This window comes from Hipposideros armiger, unplaced genomic scaffold (assembly GCF_001890085.2).
Source record: "Hipposideros armiger isolate ML-2016 unplaced genomic scaffold, ASM189008v1 scaffold_158, whole genome shotgun sequence".
NCBI lineage: Eukaryota > Metazoa > Chordata > Mammalia > Chiroptera > Hipposideridae > Hipposideros > Hipposideros armiger.
Window position 1 is genome coordinate 1,500,439 of NW_017731508.1, and position 18,258 is coordinate 1,518,696.

The 18,258-nt window shown below is 41.6% G+C and overlaps 1 protein-coding gene across 12 annotated transcripts in view; it reads left to right on the forward strand.

The window, feature by feature from the left end:
• The window catches only part of FOXP1 (forkhead box P1), a 601,823-nt gene that overhangs the window by 491,481 nt on the left and 92,084 nt on the right, over positions 1-18,258 (forward strand). For 8 of the 12 annotated variants that reach the window (XM_019651316.1, XM_019651317.1, XM_019651323.1 and 5 more), the window contains 2 exons: positions 15,456-15,593; positions 16,626-16,715. In XM_019651316.1, the coding sequence (XP_019506861.1) occupies positions 15,456-15,593; positions 16,626-16,715 (228 nt within the window). Of the gene's footprint in view, positions 1-4,398; positions 4,504-4,835; positions 4,953-15,455; positions 15,594-16,625; positions 16,716-18,258 lie in introns of those variants that run through there. The other 4 variants (XM_019651327.1, XM_019651324.1, XM_019651326.1 and 1 more) reach the window with 4 other exon arrangements.

An 18,258-nucleotide genomic window follows, 5' to 3' on the forward strand; every position in this document is an offset into this window, starting at 1 on the left:
TGATGGTGGTAGCAATTTCTTTTTTCCAGATATCTGAAGGATAAAGCTCTTTGGGGAATGCTTTCCTTCCTTAAAACACATAACCTTTTTGAGAACTTTGTGATGTCATTGTAATCTGCTCTAACCTTATGGTCAAAGCAGTTCTGTAATACATTTTACATTATATTAAAATAAGGGATTATATAGTTTTATCATAAACGAGAGAGTAATTTGTTACTGTCAATCCGATGCAGAGTTAGGACAAAATGCTGCTGTTTTTATTTTCCATATATTATTTTGTTTGTCGGTGATGTTTTATGAATGTCTTTACATTTAGAGTGAGCAGGGGGGGGTAAATGTTCCCATAGCTTATATACCCATCATATTCATAAGTCACCTGAATGTGACATGTCACACCGTGTATACGTAAATTAACCAGGAACACGGGCATTATAAAGTGTTGCATTAAGTGCAGAGTCTAATGGCAGTCGGGAGGATGTCATAGAGAGAAGTTTAAACTCCTATAGATGAATAGCGAAAACTCCAAGTCTTCTCCCGTGGCCTAGCAGGCACAGAAGAGAAACAACATAATTAGCTTCATTGTCAACAACAGACATAACAGCGACACAAACATTAGCACTGAGCTAACTGCCTTAGCTCTCTTAGGTAGACGGCATATTAACTTATACTTTTAAGTAAAAGTGCTGCTTAAATCAGGTAGGAATGGCGGTTCCTTGGAGACAAATGCCCAAACCTTAGGAATTGGGTATTGCTGTTGCAATTTAGTAACTCTAATAGGCCCTGGTTGGCGGTCCTTGGAGACCTCAGAAGTGCTACAGCAGAGCTCCATCTGGCAGGCTGTCAAGCCCTTTGTGGAGTAAGGGGCCTGGATTCCTGTTGTTTCGGCACTTTCTCTCTAGCAGAGTTGGTTGGTCAGATCTCTTTAAGTTCTGTCATTTCAGAGTATGTTCTGGGTACTCTACTAAATTAACTGGAAAAGGGAGAGGAAAGAAATGTTAACGCAAGTGTTGTTTGGAAGAAGATGGAGAATTGGATTAAGGTCTTGGCCTCTCATCATGCAGTTGATTTTTCGCCCCATTAAACTGTTCATCAATTTTTATTTCACTGACTCTGACAGATCAACTTTCCAGCAACAGAAGCTACAATTATTTCCTCTGAGAACCTGGTACCTGAACTGACTCTATCTGGGCAGGTCTCCCGCTCTCAGTGTTGCGAGAAATAAGTGAGCCAGTGTCCATTCACATGTCAGTCTCTGGTTATTCCCAGTCAGCTTCTGGCAAAGCAGGACCTGCATTGGAACTGAGGACCATGTGGATGAGGCCCCCTGCTGTGCCATTCATCAGTGTGGGAATAACCTCCTGACAAGATTGCTCCTTCTGACTCTTCCTTTAAATTATACCTTATCTCCATTCTCAGCTCTGAATGGGCAGTAAAACCTTTCACTTTCTTCTGTGTTCAAGGCTAAGGCTCAGCAAAACCAAATATAATGCATGATTTTCGTCCCAGGTGTGTTATTTGGTGGTTCGAGTTTGGTGTGGGATCATAGTAATCTGTTCCTAAGTACACAGCCAGCTGCACAATGGACTCATTTTAGCAACTGATAGGTTTCTTAATATGTGGGGTTTGAACAAGGGCTGTATGTGTTGTGGCTGTTAGGATGTGGGCATCAAAAATGTTTATAAGTACAGTATTTAGCACTTCTTTCACTCTTCCTTAGACATGAGCGTCCCCCCACCCCCACCCCATTCGTTTTATGTTATCATGGCCTCTCTTTTTCAGTGACTTCAGTATCTGCTTCCCCTTGGAGCCTGTGGTGCTGGGCGTGTTGGATTCTTGGAGGAAAAAAAAAATCGCTTTGCCTTTCTGAACCTCAGTTTCTCCTCTCGAAAATGAGGACTGCAATTTCTATTCAAGTTTTGGAAACTAAATGAGACCCTGTGGCTGAGTATGCCATTATGAAGTCCTCACAATATAAATGCCTTTTTTTTTTTTTTGGCCTGTCTGACCCCGCATTTCCAAAATGACCTATCACTCATGGTAAGGAATAAATGGCGCTAAGTCTTGTAGGTCACTGGAAGTTTTAGCATGCCGTACTGTACTCCAGTGGCGGAAGGTTCCAGTTCTCACTGAATCCCGAGAATAGGGCCGGTAGACAGTACTACATAGAGTCCAGAATTCATCAAAGTGGTTGGGGCATATACTGCTTATCCAGGTTTATCACTGATGGTACGTTTCTTTGCCTAGAAGTAGTCTCTGAGTCACCATGTCATGTATGGAGAGAGGGCAGAGAGGTGCTCCAAGTGGCCTCTGAATTAGCTTGTTAAGCCACTTCCCTCTCCATACTGTCACCTCCCCTTTGTCCAACCATTAGTCCTTTAAACACCACCTGCCCAAGGTGTCTTCCCTGACCTCTCCTGCTCCCACTCATCTCCCCCTTCTCTGTGGTCCCATGTGCTTAAAGCCACCACCATGCAATTTAGTACATTGCATCACTATTTGTGTAAGGCTGATCTCCATAGCTGGGTCATAAGCCTCTGTAATGTTTGTTGTTTGTTTGTTTATTGTTTGTTTTGATATTCCTGGAGACTATTAGCTGATAAACACTGGCCTGCAAAGGAGGTAGTCCAACTTGTAAAAGCATGCATGAGTTTTATGGATGCCTCATGAAGAGCTGTCTTTAAAAAAAAAAAAAAAGACTTGCTTATTTAAACTGAACCCCGCTTTTGTTCACAGACATTAAATCTCAAAATAATTTTAATTTGAAAAAATATATGTATTTTGAAATTACCATTTCCACTTTCTCACTGGGCATTGGTTGGAGAGAACTTCCTATATTTTTATTTCCTGTCTTTGGGGCCCTACCAGCCCCTCCCAAAGGAGTGCCTTGTCTTTGTAAGTCAGAACTCCACTGATTCTGGCAGATTTAAGGCCCCTCTCCCCCAAAAAGAATGCCCTTGGTTTTCTATTGAATATTCATGAGAGGGTGGGGTCACATTTTTGTGACCTGAAAAATGCCATTAATAAATTTGTTACCTGACACAAAAACACTTTAGGATGGAGAGCGATCTGTGGGGGGCACTCATTTAACATCTGATCGTAAGTTGACAGTCAACTGGCGCTTTTGTCTCTTTTGTAGCCAGATTAATGGGGCAATCGTCTGCTCCCCTGCTGACCTTATTGAAATTCACGCATTTGCTTGATTGGAAATTTTATCAATGTGCTTTCTTGGTTTGTGGTAACTTGCATTAACACCTCAAATGGACAAATACTTTCAAGTAAAACTATTGGAATTCTGGGTTAGGATTTGTAACCCTTTTTTAATTGAAGGAAAATAGGTGATCATTGCTGTCCTACTTCTTAACCTCGAATATTTTGAGAAAAATAATAAAAGTGTTTTGTTTGTTTTGTAAATATAGGCCAAGAAGTTTTTCTCTAAATAGAGGTGATTGCTAGAGCTGCCGAAATTAACTACATGAACCTGGGACCTAAATCGTGCCAGTTGAGCCAACAGAGTTTAACATATTGGTGACTTTTTAAAAACACTGTACTCAGCTTTAAACAGCATTGAAGAGCAGTGACTTTCTGATACAGGTCATGTTAAAGTGCTTATCCAGAGTAGCTTTTATTGTTGCTGTTGTTGTATAAATAAGAAAGGAATTTAAAGAATTATTTCTTAGCGAACGTGTGTCAGATGCTTTCTTTAGCAGCTGTCGTCCTCGTGGGGAAGTAACTTGCTCCAGCGACGAGGCACGTCTGGTTCTTTATTTCAGCCCCCGTGTCGGCTGAGTTTTCCTCTACCCGCACAAGTCTACTTTGGCGAGTATGACTCTTGGAAAGAAGGGGGGAGGGAGGCCAAAGCTTGGCTAAACAGTCGACGTGAAGCGAAAGTTCTCTCGCAGAGGCCGTTTTCGAGGAAAGCGCTTCTTGGAGCCCCGCATCTCCTTCCGATTCTGACAGCCGCCCCGAGCCGCGGCGTGCGCCGGGCGCGCGGTGCCCGTCCTCTGCCTCTCGGGTCTGTCCGAAAGGTTCGGACAACTCTGTCAGTTTCCACCCCGGGACGCACGCTGCGCGAGCCCCAGCCCCAGCCCGGCAGCCGGGCCGAGGAGGAGACGCGCGCGGTGCCCGGCTTCCCAGAAGTCGGTCAGAGGCGGGTCAAAGGGTTAACAGCAATTAAGTGGAGTTGCTCTCGAGACAAAAGCAGGTTGCAGCAGAGCGTGATTTCACCTGCCGCGCGCAGCGGGCCGGGGCGCGGGCGCGGGCGCGGGGAGCCGGCCTCCGAGCCCATTGTGTGGGGCGCGGCGCGGCGCGCGGGTGTTTGGAGGCGGGTTGTGATTGGTGGAGCAGGGCGGGGTGGGCGCGGCGCGGCGCGACTTGGCAGCCCGGGAGCCCGAGCGCCCCGCGCGCGTGCAGTCCGCCTGCACCGAGGCCGCCGGACCCACGCCCGGCCCGCGCCGGCGCCCCGAGCCGGCTCCGCGCGCCTGGCGGCTACATGGAGAGTGTCAGGTTGGTCCCTCTGATTGATCTTTGCCGTTCTGCTCTCCTTCCCCGGGCTCCGCCGTGCCAGCTTCCTGGGGCCTCCTTCGGGGAGGCAGGAGCGCCCAACTGTTTCTAAGTTGAGTCTTTTAAAAAAATAATAATTACAATCGCTGTTGACCAACTTGGGTGGGAGTTGCGCTCTGGAAGTGAAGGCTTAGGAGGGAGAAGAGGGCTGGGAGGAAGGAGCTACAGGCCTGTGGGTCCGGGAGAGACAGTCCCCCCCTTCTCGCTCGCTTTTTTTTTTTAATGTTCATGGGTGGGGTGTAGTCGAGAGTTGGAGGAAGTCCTGCTTGTGTTGCTCGCGCTCTTGCGCTCTCCCTCCTTTTCGATTGCGATTCATTTTCTGCTGGCCTGGCCTTCACGCAGCCACTCTGGTAAAGCCCTCGCCATCACTGCGTGCCGGGGACGTATCTGGGGTATGATTTATGCCACTTCCAGACAGAGCGTGTGAAATACAGGGAGCCGTCCATCTCGGTGTAACCCGTGTGGATGTTTCTTTGCTTCTGATAGTTTGTTTCTATATCTGTCTAGGCTATTTTCAGCATAGCTGTTAGAACTGAAGGAGTTCATATTCGGGGTCGGAGGGGGGGTGGGGGGGCGGAGGAAGGGAGGAATAAAGCCCCACACCAAAACAGGCAGCGGGTGAGGGACGCTGGCAGGTTGGGAGCCTCAGCTTGCGTTGCGTTACTTGGCTGGTTAATTAAGCAGTGAGCGAGGTTTGGGTTAGGACGTGCAGCCGACTGAGGAATTGCCACGGGGTACTGCCATCTGAACGTACCCACCTCAACTGTCAAAACTGCCCGAAAGACGGTCAGTGGAAAGGAGACTTTCCCCCCAGTGTTGTGATGGGAAGGAGGGGCTCTTTAGGAAGTGGGTGGTAAAGTTTTAGAGCAACGTATGTATAGACTCTTCCTTTTTGGAATTAACTCCTTCAAGATCTGCCAGTTTTAAGTAAAATATGTAATAATTGTCTATTCTTGTCTACACAGATCAAATGTTCTAATCAAGCCAATTTAAAAATGCAAATCATCTAATTTCCATAGATTCCAACATTCTGAAAGTGACACATTTGGGGGGGAAATTAAGCCTGATAACAGGAAATGTGAATCATACTATCAGTGACTAATCTGCTTAAGAAAAAAAATAATTTTATCATTAGGAAGTCAGTGTTAAAGAAGCCAATTTTTTTGTTGTTGTTTAAATCGAGTGAAGTTTTTATTTTAGAAGCAGCCCTCATTGCTTTTTTTGTTCGTTTGTTTGTAATAGATTTTCCAAGAGGCATGTGTATGTGCAATCAAAGATGGTTTATGTGGTAGAGTGTTCAAGCTTGTATGTCATTGTCACAGACCTCAAACATGATCACATGAAGATTTAGTTTAGGATTTGATGTGTTGCTGTTGTTGTTGTTTAAAAGAATATAAAGCTTTCTTGAATGTTGACTCACCACTAAGTAAACCGAATGAAGACAGAAGCACATTCTCCTAATTGATATCCTTTGCATAAATTGGAAAAGGATCTACGTCTATGTTATGGGACTCTTTGTAGCTAGCTGCCTGACACATTTTAGTGAAAAGTGTGTAAAAATGAAACCAAAATACCCACTGCCTGCCCAGAGACATTGGCTGACTTACTCTGGGATGTGATATAGCTGAACTGAAAACGGATTGGGCTGACACTTGATAATCAAAGTTGATTTATTGTTCATTAGTACTGCATTAGCCCTTTCAGGCAAGACAGTTATTTGTGTAGTGGCCTGTCAAGAGCAAGACTGCAAGCACCTGTCATTTCTAAGGCATGAGATAAGCAACCGAACATTAAAATGATGTGAATAAAAATACTTTGGACTCGGTAAAGGGCCACATGATAATAAATTTTTGTTTAACAAAAAAGCATGGATCAGTAAAAATTTATAAGAAGAAAACTATTAAGGTTTCATTTTGTTAAACCTAAGGACTACTCATAGAATGCAAGTAGTGAGCTTTATATTCTCCTATTTCCCCAAAGAACTTTCTTTCCTACCCATATGTGCAGCTCATCTGACAAAAAGTTGGCCAGTTAAGGAAATGAGAAGCATAACATGTCCATTATTTAATCTGAGTAATTCAAGGAAGGTAGGCTTCCTGTTTGTGTTGTGTTTTTAAATCAACATGTTTCATTAAATGAAACTCTTCTAAGCATGGGCTGACTATATGAAAATGTGATGACATCATAGCTAAGCTATGATAATGTCGGAAAATAATGTCAAGTGCATTTTCTGCAGCGTGTTTCACTCTCGATTTTTTTTCTTCCCTCCCTGGAAGGGAATGATCTCATGACATATAATAGAAAACAACCTAAGTGTCAAAAGAAAAACAAAATTAGTGAACTTTTGTCTGCAGCCATAGAAACGCGGATTAACTCATATTTTTCCAGAGGATGGAATGGAAACATTCTGCATGAGGATATATAGTGTATTGTCTGCTCCGAATGTTCATTTGACAGGGATTTTAGAGGCTGTGATCTTAATTAAATCTCAACTAGCTGAAATAATGCATCTGAAGGCATGCAGTGTTGCGTAACCTTGCTCAGTTGGTAAACCATAAATCATCGAAAAGCTTACGATAGGAATTGTTGGCTTGAATTTTTTTGTTTTTTGCAGTTAAGTGTACCTCAAAAACAAAACCCTCACCATTGATGCTTTGTGTTTGCACGTTGTCAGGACCTGTCACTTGAAAGATAAACTCTTTCATGACACTGACCAGCTCTGCAACTTTTTAGGCAACCTCCATACATTTGCAAGATACAGTAAAATTAAAATCCAGATTAATTAAAAGCAATGAAATTCCAGATTTGTCTTGGCTAATGTGGCAGAAGTGTACTTGAGTTACTGTGTTTCTGAGACAATCCAGAGAATATTGTGACCCAGCTTCTCAGCTGGAAGTAAAATTTGAATTGGCAAAAAAGAAGGTTGGAGAAATCCTTTTTATTACATGGTTTAGTTGTAGATGAACATCACTGAAGAAAAACTTAGTAACTGGGCAAATGTAATAAATAGCTAGTTAGAACCCACTTCAGGTAGTTAGTTCTCTGTGATAATGCAGCAACAGATGATGGGAGCAGGTCAAGTAAACAGATCCATCAGTTGTGCTTGTGTGTGTTACAAGTTAAAATATGAATTCCACAACAAGCAGTTATAATCATTAAGTAGCTATTAACTAGTCCAAGTTTTACACATTCTAGTAGTGCTTGTAAATACTGGCTTGCTTACTCTTGGTACCTTTTAAATATGTGTTTAACTGCTCCATGTTTTGGTTCTTATGTATTCTTTAGTGGAAGAAGCTATACTTAAAAAAATTGAGAAAGCTACCTTGTGATATATTGATTTTATATATATGTCTTTGCACACAGTATTTCATATAAGTCTAGGAGTTATGTTGCTGATGAGCTCTAGGTCTCTTGGGGCAAAAAAGGGAGTATAGCTTTATGTATGTCTGCATGGCTGGATTTGGGGGTAGTCTTAAGTCCCTAAGCTGAATTTGTTTTTGTTTAGTTAAAGGTTTCTCTTCTTGTAAGCAGCATGATATTTCTGGACATTCGTTTTAGTCATTTCAGCATGTGCGATACTTTTTCCCCCTCATAAAATTCAGCTTTATTTTCTTTCATTTAAAAAAAGAAAACTCAGGTACCTCTTAGCTAAACAATCCTCTGCAGAATTATCTGGAAAGAGCTAAGCTGGGCCTGTACTTTAGGGTTATGGGAATAATCTTCCCTGAGTCACTCTTCCAACCTAACCTGGCAGTTGTTTGAAGAGAAATTAATGGGTTGTCGGAAAAGTCATGACATATTTTTTCTATGTTTTTAGTTGCAAAAATGTGTCATGCCTTTTCCAACAACCCAATAATTTAGAATGAGAAAAATGAATAGCGAACACATTCATTGTGCCTCATTTTCAAATCTGGTTAAAAGCATGAAAATGCAGGCTAAATGTTGTGGTGTACTTTTTTAGAATACCTTGGTAGCACGTTTTAATTTTTAAGCTTTATCTTGCCCTTAAATCTGAAACATCATTGTTCAAATAACTGAGAACAGGTAAATCAACAACATCAAAAAGGTCGGCTTCTCTGATTTCTCAAGGGCTTGTTATTTTGTACTTCCCAATTCTATTTGATGTCTTGACAAAACAAGATGACACAGGGGAGAATACATTAAATTTTGATTTATTTTTTTTCATCTAACCTGTTACAGCTGTGGCAGCTTAATTTCTTTTACTTTTTTCCTGAAGATGGCTTTTTGTACAATTACTCTTAATTGTCACACCACTTCATGAGACAGGTCCTCACAGCTTTCCCATTTGCCTGGGTTTTACTAAGTATTTTTGAACATATTTTGACCTTTAACACATAGGGAGCTTTTGGTTGGGCTTTGTCTTCATTAGAAATAAATCAGAGAATGGTGAGATTGTCAAAGAAGCAACTGATGTTTTCTCATTAGACTCTAATTTGCACCCCTTGGCTTAACTGTGATGTATATAAGGTGAAGGTGTTGGAAATAGGCGTGAGAAACTGCATAGTTTGAGAAGCTGAAGTTGTTAATTCCAAGGGGGAGCGGGAGGAAAGGAGACAGCACCCTAAGTGAGGCCTTATACAACTTTGGAATAATCGAATTTTGGCCTACCTGCATGTTTAAACCCAATTATAGTCCCCCCTCCATCTCAATAATATGGGAAAAAATACATATTTGCAGTTAAGTTCCCAGTGGTATTTTCTATGCTGGTTAAAGCATGAAGAAAGCAAGTTACACATTTAATTCTTAGTCTTCGAAAAAAATGTTTCATTGACAAAAGATAAACATTTTATTTTTCTCCATTTGAAATTCTCCTTTGATCTACAACTGTATCTGCAAGTTATCTTTCTTTATGATCGTGGTGTATATGTCTCCAGTGGGCTGCGGCAGGGGCTTCCTCTCGCTGTTTTGAATAATGCTTCCATGGAAGAGAACGTGTTCAGCCACGGCCTCTTCCTTTTCAGGAGCCAAACATCTGTGGACAGAATCTTTTCTGAGGTACTTTGTTGGAATAGTTGTCCCTTCCGACTTACAGCACTTAAACGATTTTGGTGGCTGCTGTTAATTTAAAATGTCTTAGCAGCTTTGACTCACAAGCACTAACTAAATTGTTTTCCATCACTTCTATAGGAGAAAGAGATTGAGGGAGGAAAGGTGGCATTTTTCTTAATTTAAATAATAATAGTTGCTGGGTTGAAAACATCAATGCTTATTGGATGATTCTTTTCATGTGTAGGTTCTATTGTTTCCTGTATTTAACAATTGCTAATGGGAGAAGCAATTTCATTTATGTAAACTTTACATTTTTATGCAAATGAAGCTGATATTTATTAGAGCTAAAACAATTATGCTGGCACTTACTGGGTAACCTTGTGTGCGTGGGGAGCGTTAGAGGAGAACAGTTGAGGTCCCATTCATGCTTCTGCTGTAAACAAATAAGAATTTCTGCCAGTTTTTAAAATTTATAAAGACAAAAGAAGAGCTCAGAGAGCTTTGCTCGAGATTGCTTCTTAGGGTTGATAACCTGAAGCAACTCCTGATTGGCAGGCAAGCCTTGGCCAGACAGCCCTTCCTGAAAGAAAGATCGCCTCTCTTGATAGAATGTAATAAACAAAATGATAAAAAATGAAATGCTAATTGCATTTTAAAGAGGGCTTTTTTTTCTAAAATTTTAATAGGTGGTTGTATTGTTACTGAGAGAACAGTTATGCTAATGACTGACTACTTAGACGATTTTGCATTAATATAATAACCATTACCTGCCTTAGTGCTTTGTACAGTATTGTGGCAAAATAGCTAAGTCTAAAAGAGTTATACAAAAAAGCAGAATTCCATAATGAAATAGAATTACACTTTCCACATGAATAGTAGGCTTTTTATGTGTTTTGAAGACTGAAATATTATGTCAGAAATATATTTTCTTTCCTCTATGATACAGCTACCTTGCATGGTAGCGTGTGTGTGTGTGTGTGTGTGTGTGTATGTGTATGTGTATGTGTGTGTTCTTCCTAAATACCGTGAGAATGGATAGACACCTCCTAACTTTTCTGTTTGCCAGTGTATCAGTTGTATCCATTGGCTTTTTAATTATGAAAACTGTTGTCTTTAACAGGGGGCGGCAGTGGTGGTGTTTTTTTTGTTTTTTTTTTTAACACAGGCTAGCTTCTATAGAGTTATATAAAATTTGGCATAGTTCTATTTTTTTTTTTTATGGAGCCATTTTCTTTGGTCTTGTTTTGATGTGCTAAAGCCTTCTAATTTAATTTGTTTTGCTCTTGTTATTTGATGAACCAGGTAACACTGCTAACCTGGTCAGTTGTCATCCAGACGCAGCACAGTGTGAAGCCTGTGAGGGACTCAGGTTTCTGGGACATACATGTAGTTCATAAAAAGAGATGAAAAATTGTTTCTAAATTATTAACCCAGATTAATGGAAATAAAACTGTATTAAAATATTTTATGTTATTATTATTGTACACATAGCATAAGAAGATGCTGATGTACAGACTTTATGTTTGGTTATACTGGGCAGTATTTACTTGTAGTTAACATGAGTGTAAACTAAAGAGAGCAAAAAATATGCTAAAGTGTTATTTTCAGTATTTAGATTGTGTCATCTCCCTTTCCCCCCATCCCTCTCCCCCAATTCTTCCAAATGTCTCCTAGATTAGAAATAAGTGTTGTTTCTATGGGGGTTTTATTTGTTTGATTTTTAGATTTTTTGTTTTTCCTATCACCTACCTTTTCCCGTTGGTAATGATAAGGCAAATCGTTTTAATAATAGTCTTCTAGCTTTCATATGATATGTAGTCATTTTGAAGTAAAGGAAAACTATATCAGGCAAAATTTACACAGCAGCGGATGTGCTTTTAACAGCATTTGTTCAGGCTGAGGCCACGCCAGTTGCTGTATGAAGGCAGCAGCAGGCCCACGCGAGCAGCGTCCGTGGCCCGAGCACAGCTGCATTTGTGCCATTCAGGAGGCAGGCTTGCATGCGCCTGGGGTCGGCCACACCCAGTTGGTATCAGTCAACAGTGTACCTGTCGTGCAGTGTGTGTGTGTATGTGTGTGTGTGTGTTCACAATTTTCTCTTGAAACTCAACTAAAGAGTGTTAACTGTGTGTGTGTGTGTGTGTGTGTGTGTGTGTGTGTGTGTGTGTTTTAAATTCAGTTTTGTGTGCTAGCATTCTTTAAATGTCTGCCAGAAGTTTAATTTGAATTTCTGGTCCCTGAAGGCAGCCAGACAGAATCATTCTAGTTCTTCATAAATTGCCTTCTATGATTCATTGTTAACTCATAAAACATACTCATTTCTATATACTCAGACAGTTAAGGTAGCTACAGTATCGGGGATATAATTTTTTTAGCATTGTATTTAAATTGTCATTTGAGAAGGAAATCAAGAAATAGGTTGAACTCCCAGTTAAGGCATGAGCCCTGCAGCACACAAAACATCAGAAATTAATGTTTTTTTCCCAAGGAGGGTAAGGGAGATGGCATAGAATCGGGGAGAAAAGTTTAGTTTTGAGTGAATACTCTCAAAGAGGGACCCATAAATATTAGAGCACTGTAGTTAAAAACTCACATGACTGTTTTAAATACTATTGATTTGAACCACTGGCTAGATTTTATGAATCAAAGTGTAATTTCTAAGCTTTGGCCATATTTCTCGATGCTAAAGCACTCTCTCCTGTGTGCCTTTAGCTGCTTTGCAGACATTCAGCACAGGATTAAATGATAGTAGTTACAGTGATCAATAGGTTAAGACCGGCACAATCACTCTTGCCGCTAATGACCTCGGCAGCAATGGGCAATAAAGTGTGGGCTATAATCGCCTCTCGCCGGTATTGCCTGCCCTTTGATTCCTAGTGTTAGCAGGGACTCGCTACGTGAAAGACTTGGACGTTGGGAGTTAAGGGAGTGGATATGTAGGCTATAATTCTTAACTATTTAAAGGCTTAAACTATGCTCCTTTTTTCTTTTTCTCCTTTTCTATTATGGTTTCTGTCCATTTGGATATGTTTGTTAAAGCTTTCCATAACATTTTCATGACATGTTGGGGAAATCTCAGTTTTACCACATTTATAAATTAAGCTTTAGTCCACTTTGAAGGCTCAGCGCTAACTGGTGTGAAAATGTGGTTTCAGATAGTGAAAGCCAAGTCAAGGCCATCAGGACATAATACCCACTTCTGGTTATTCAGAGACTGGTCGCCAGGCTGGAGGGGCCCCCACCTTCTTGCCTCTTTTCTCCTTTGGCTGTGCCTGAGACTTGAAGCATTTTAAATCTCACCAGCACCTTCATCAGAATGTCCAAAGGCAAAAAGAAGGGGAGACTCATTTTCCTATTCTGTAACATGACGACGGAAGTTGAATAAATTACTATGGGATGAAGAGATGTAATCTATTGGCTGTCTGTAAGGGTTTAAAAATTGTATTTGTCCGTTTTTAAAACTTTTTAAACTAATGTTAAAGTATACTTTACATACAGTACATGCACTCATTTTAAGTGTACAATTGGGAGAGTTTGGGCAATTGAATACATCTGTGTGACCACTACCTCAGTCAGGATAGAGGGCATTTCCATCACTCCCCAGAAGCCCTCTTGCACCCCTCTGTAGCATAGGCTTCCCATAGTTCTTTTAAAAATCACAACCAAGTGGTTGTTTCTCTGATGATTTCTGCTAGAACACTGTTAATTTCGTGTTCATCACCAGTTTAGATCTTACACCACCCTATTCCTGCCTGTTTTCCTGTTCATCACCATCAGAAATTTGGCTCAAGAATATTTGTATTGTACAGTATCCAAGAAATGCAGAGGAAAAAAGAAACCTTAAACATGGTTCTTTTGTTTGCTTAATCAAGCCTCCCTGTATGGTGATGCAACTCTCAAGGAAAAGTAAACTTCTCTTGTGATATGTTGGCTTTAACGCTCAAAAGATAGTGATTGGCACCCGATACATACTGAAAAACTCAATACGCTTCTTCTGTATGAAGACAAAGTAGACTAATTGGAATTAATTTATAAATGGGTAGGTGTTTTGATAATGCCTTCGTGGTGTTTGCCCTAGATTGAATGCCAGTTCACTGTTCTAACCATTGGGATGTTTCATGCTGCAAAGTGTCTCTCTAAAAGGATAATTTATCTATTCATATACATCTGTCCCTTTTTGCATGTAAAAATATTCAGACATTCCCATCTGTTTTAAATTACAGTATATCTACATCTACACTTGAAAGGGCACCGCAATAGGAAGAATTCATTGATGACCTTCCAGAGTTGGGTTAATGAAATTTTTCAAATGTTCTACATAGTGTTTTCCAAACAATGGGAAACTTGCATATAAACATCCCCACGCACAAACATGCTTGCAACAACAGTGGAGGGTATTCGCTGTACATGAATCTGACCTTCAGGAACCATTTTTAGTTCATCAAAATTAGTGATGCCGAGAAATCGGGACATCAGTGCATAATGACTGTGAAATTAGGAATGAGAGCTTGCTATGCAAATGACAGGACAAATCATGTGAAAAAGTCAAGATAAACTGCATATTAAGACATTATGTTACATAAAATTAATACTGCATTTCTCGCTTTTGCTTACTGCCCTCCTGAAAGATTTTTAAATTCTTTTATCTTCTGATCAGCTATTGTCTGCCGGATTTTTTTTTTAAGTGGCACACAGGCAAAGTGCAAAACATGTTATTACCTTTTATTGTAACACAAGAGATGACAGCAGATCCTTTTTAACAAAGTATATCTTTTACTGCTTCTCGCTTCTTGCTGTCACATGTTTGATTAGAAACCAAAGAAAAGTAAGATGCTTAAATATTACTGTTAGAAGACATACAGGTTTTGTCTTTTCTTTCATTGTTTTTTTCTTTCCTTTTTATTGGGGGGGGGATTTTTCATGAAATAGTCTTCTTGTATTACGGGGACTGACAAAATGGTTCTCATGTAGTCTGCAAATTAAACACAAGTGCAGTGATTATTTTGAATAGCTAAATTACATTCTAGAAAGCTTGCAGAATTCATAGCATTGTCATTAGGTATCCGCTTGAATACAATTTGTGTAACCTTGGCCAAGACAGCCTGTCATTTTAATGTCAGTGTTTTATCTGAACAAGACATCATCCTTTCAGATACTGTGTGCAGGTTCCTTGCAGAGATGCCCGTGCAGAAACGTGTTAACAGTTGCAAATATGAAATGCTATCAAGTTCATCACTGGAGCTGTTTGTCACTGAAATGTCATGGAAAGCGGCTTTTAATGGTATCACACATAATAGGAAAGAACTGAGACATCTGTGTACTGGGTGCATAAGGAAGGGTAGAAGGCGTCCTAGGAAGGGAGCCTGTGTTTGAGTTCGGAAGGTGCGCCCCCGGCTCATTCATCCACAGGACTGAGCATTACTTGATTGTTCCTAAAATCACAGTCCCCAGAGGAAGAGGGTCGTATTACCTCCAGCTGCAAAGGTCCTGGTTCCTTTTGCCTTCTGTAAGACAAGATTCAAGTTTGTGTGAACTTCCTACAGCTCAGTGTGACTGACAGTTCACTCTTAACAAGAATTGGAACCATTCTAACCTGACTCCAAGCAGCGTTTATTAAGTCTTTAGTGCTTGTTTGCTTGCAAGACTGCCCGGAACACGTGTCAGTGTTGCAAGGTTGCTTTTTTATTTTTTCTTTATTTAAAATAAACCCAATAGTGGATTAAAAAGGATTTGTTGCCGCATCCCCTCTGGATAAACACATTGTGTGTGAGAGATTGGTCCATTCCTGGAGCGGGCTGCTGACCTGCAGCCACTGAACCTAGGAGACTGGGTTGCATATGCAGGCGGCTTCCTGGCTTCCTACTAACCCTGTGTTAACATCCTAGGTCCCCGTGTCAGTGGCTATGATGACACCTCAAGTTATCACTCCCCAGCAAATGCAGCAGATCCTCCAGCAACAAGTTCTGAGCCCTCAGCAGCTCCAGGTCCTCCTTCAGCAGCAGCAAGCCCTCATGCTTCAACAGGTAACTATCCTTCCTCCTCGCCCGGTGCCTGTGCAACCCAGGGCCCTCACCCACTCAGAATTTCCTCACCAAGCAGCACTTTTCCACTGAAGAACAGCAGAGCGGGGTGGGTGGGGCAGGTGGCGCAGGGCGCAGACCCAGCCCACAGAATCACTGCACTTGCATCCCTGAGAGAAAGACCTGGCCACAGTGACTGGGGTTTGGGCCTGGAGAGTACCCGAGCGACCAAGATTAAGGCTATAATTGGACTTGGTAGAAGTAGATCTTTTAGGTTTATGTGCCTTTCCACTCTTTTATTTGGTAAGCCCAGAGGCTTCCAAGTGGTGTGAATCAAAGCAAAACAGGAGCGTGGTGGGAGCAGGTGTAGATGTGACAGCTCTCGCAGTCCCATTTCGACTCAGACGCTTACAGAAATTTTCTTTTAAACATAAGCATTTTGGGGTTGGTAAATTGTAAGGTCCAGAGTTGATTTTCTTTCTTTCATGGATGCTGCCGCTGAAATGAGCTTCTGGCTGCCATTGTGCCTGGGATCCTAATCTTCAGACTCATAGACACCCGTATGGAAAGACGAGACTCAGTCCTGTAATGACAGGAGTTGCTGGGTGAGGTGGTGGGGACAGGACGCAGTGGAGGCTGGCTACCCACGCTGCTGATGGGCACGCTAGACAACCCCTCAGCTGTGCCTCGCTCCGCCTTGAGAGAGCGTGTGCACGTTTCGCAGTATACTCACCAGACTCTCTCAGCAAGGGCATTTGGCTTTGTTGTACAATCAAAGGTCATCCCGTGCCTTATTTTAATTAGTTTGTGTGGAAAATGGTATGTTTTTCATCAGTTCATTTTGGAGATTACTTTTCAAACAATAATGCCAAGAATAGTCAGCGTGCGCTGAAATTTATTGTCGAGTTTCAAACTAAAGGTCAGGCCATTACAGATAAAAGGATGCTATTTTTCAAGTCCCAGTTTGTGTATGGCACCAGACGGAGCTGTGGATGGGTGCTACCCTTCACTTACCATCCTCTCTTTTCTTTGTAGCAGCAGCTTCAAGAGTTTTATAAAAAACAACAGGAACAGTTGCAGCTTCAACTTTTACAACAACAACATGCTGGAAAACAGCCTAAAGAGGTACCGACAATACATATTTTACTTTCAAACCACAGATCCCAGAGGACTATCTAGTGGCTATTAAACTGTCATTCATCTTTTAAATGATTGCACAACTGAGCTGACTCTATCGGTTCTCAGCTTTCAGACTGAGAGTTATTGTCCAGTTTTGCTCAGATTTTTCTGGGTTCCATTTGTTTGCGGGCACATACTTTATAACACCACTGCAGGTGGACCTATATGAGCACCGGCAAGGGGTCCTGGGCAGGCCCTGCAGGGCTCCTTTTGCACGATGTACCTGGGGGAAGTGAAGTGTTTTCAGTAGAATTTGATTTGGATACACACTGGACTGTTTTTTCTAGCTTAGAGAGCTTGGGTGTGTGGTGCTGGCCTGCTCCTTTGGAAGAAGAATTTCTTGTGAGGTTGGACGAACAAAAAAAGTTAGAGCAAGATTAAACACCCCCATCCCAGTTCAACTTCTTCCTGCAAATTGTACATTGTAACTGCTACAGGCATGTATGCGATGGCAGGAGTTAGGGTTAGAGAAGTTTTCAGCTTGGGCTACTTGTGTTTCTCTGACCAAAAAAAAAAAATAGTGTATTCCAACAGCTGCTGTGTGCAGGCTACTGTGTAAGCGCACACAGGCATTGTATATGCTACCCCACCCAGTTAGGGGACAGTATCAGCCCCCTGAGTGGTAAGGCCTTCCCAGGGGAGATTCCATCTCACCTTGTGTACGATTCCATGTGGGTGAGGCGCAGCCATTTTGGGAGCGCACCTTTGTGCATGTATGCGTTATCATGATATCTGTACCCATTCCACAGTGGGCCGATGGAACTTACTTCCTCATATTTGTACAGTGACTGAAATTCTTTTCATGTAAGTGTCCTCCTTGTAATTGTTGTATGTCCGATACGCAGCTCACAGTCCAATTTAACATCTCCATTCCCTGCCCTACACAGGTGGCCGCTTTCCCTTGTTGGGAAAGTGTTTTCCCAGGTGCCCCCACTGAGTGTGTAGTCCGGCAAGCACTGATTTTACACCGTGGGAATAACCCCAACATTCTCCTTTGCTGGCTCCTTCCTCCCTCACACAAACTGGGTACATTTTCCACTCCCGGCCAAGTTTTCACCCTGGAGTCCTGTTTAGCAGCCTGGATATAAACCCCTGTAGAGTAGGGGCAGTTTTGGGGTAAAGAGAAGGAGGTGTTTTAATGAAAATGCTGACACAACCTAAGTACAGTGGCGCGCTACTGGGTGCTGTTATAATAAAAAAGGAACAGATTAAAAAGTGTCTAAAATGTAAATCTAAAGGACTAACAGTAATTAAAATGGAAATGGCACAGGGAGGAAAGGCATGTAATTGTGAGATATCACTGTGCAGAAGGCTCTCAGCTTTGTTTTGCTGGCTGTTTTTCTAATTCAGTGGGGCTTACTCATCAGTGGCAGTTCAATGCGCGTTAATGACTCTGGGATTGCAGGCATCACTCTGGACAAAGAAATGATTATTGTGCGGTCAAAAGAAGTTCAAAGACAAGAAGGGAATTTCAGTTTTTTCCTTAGAG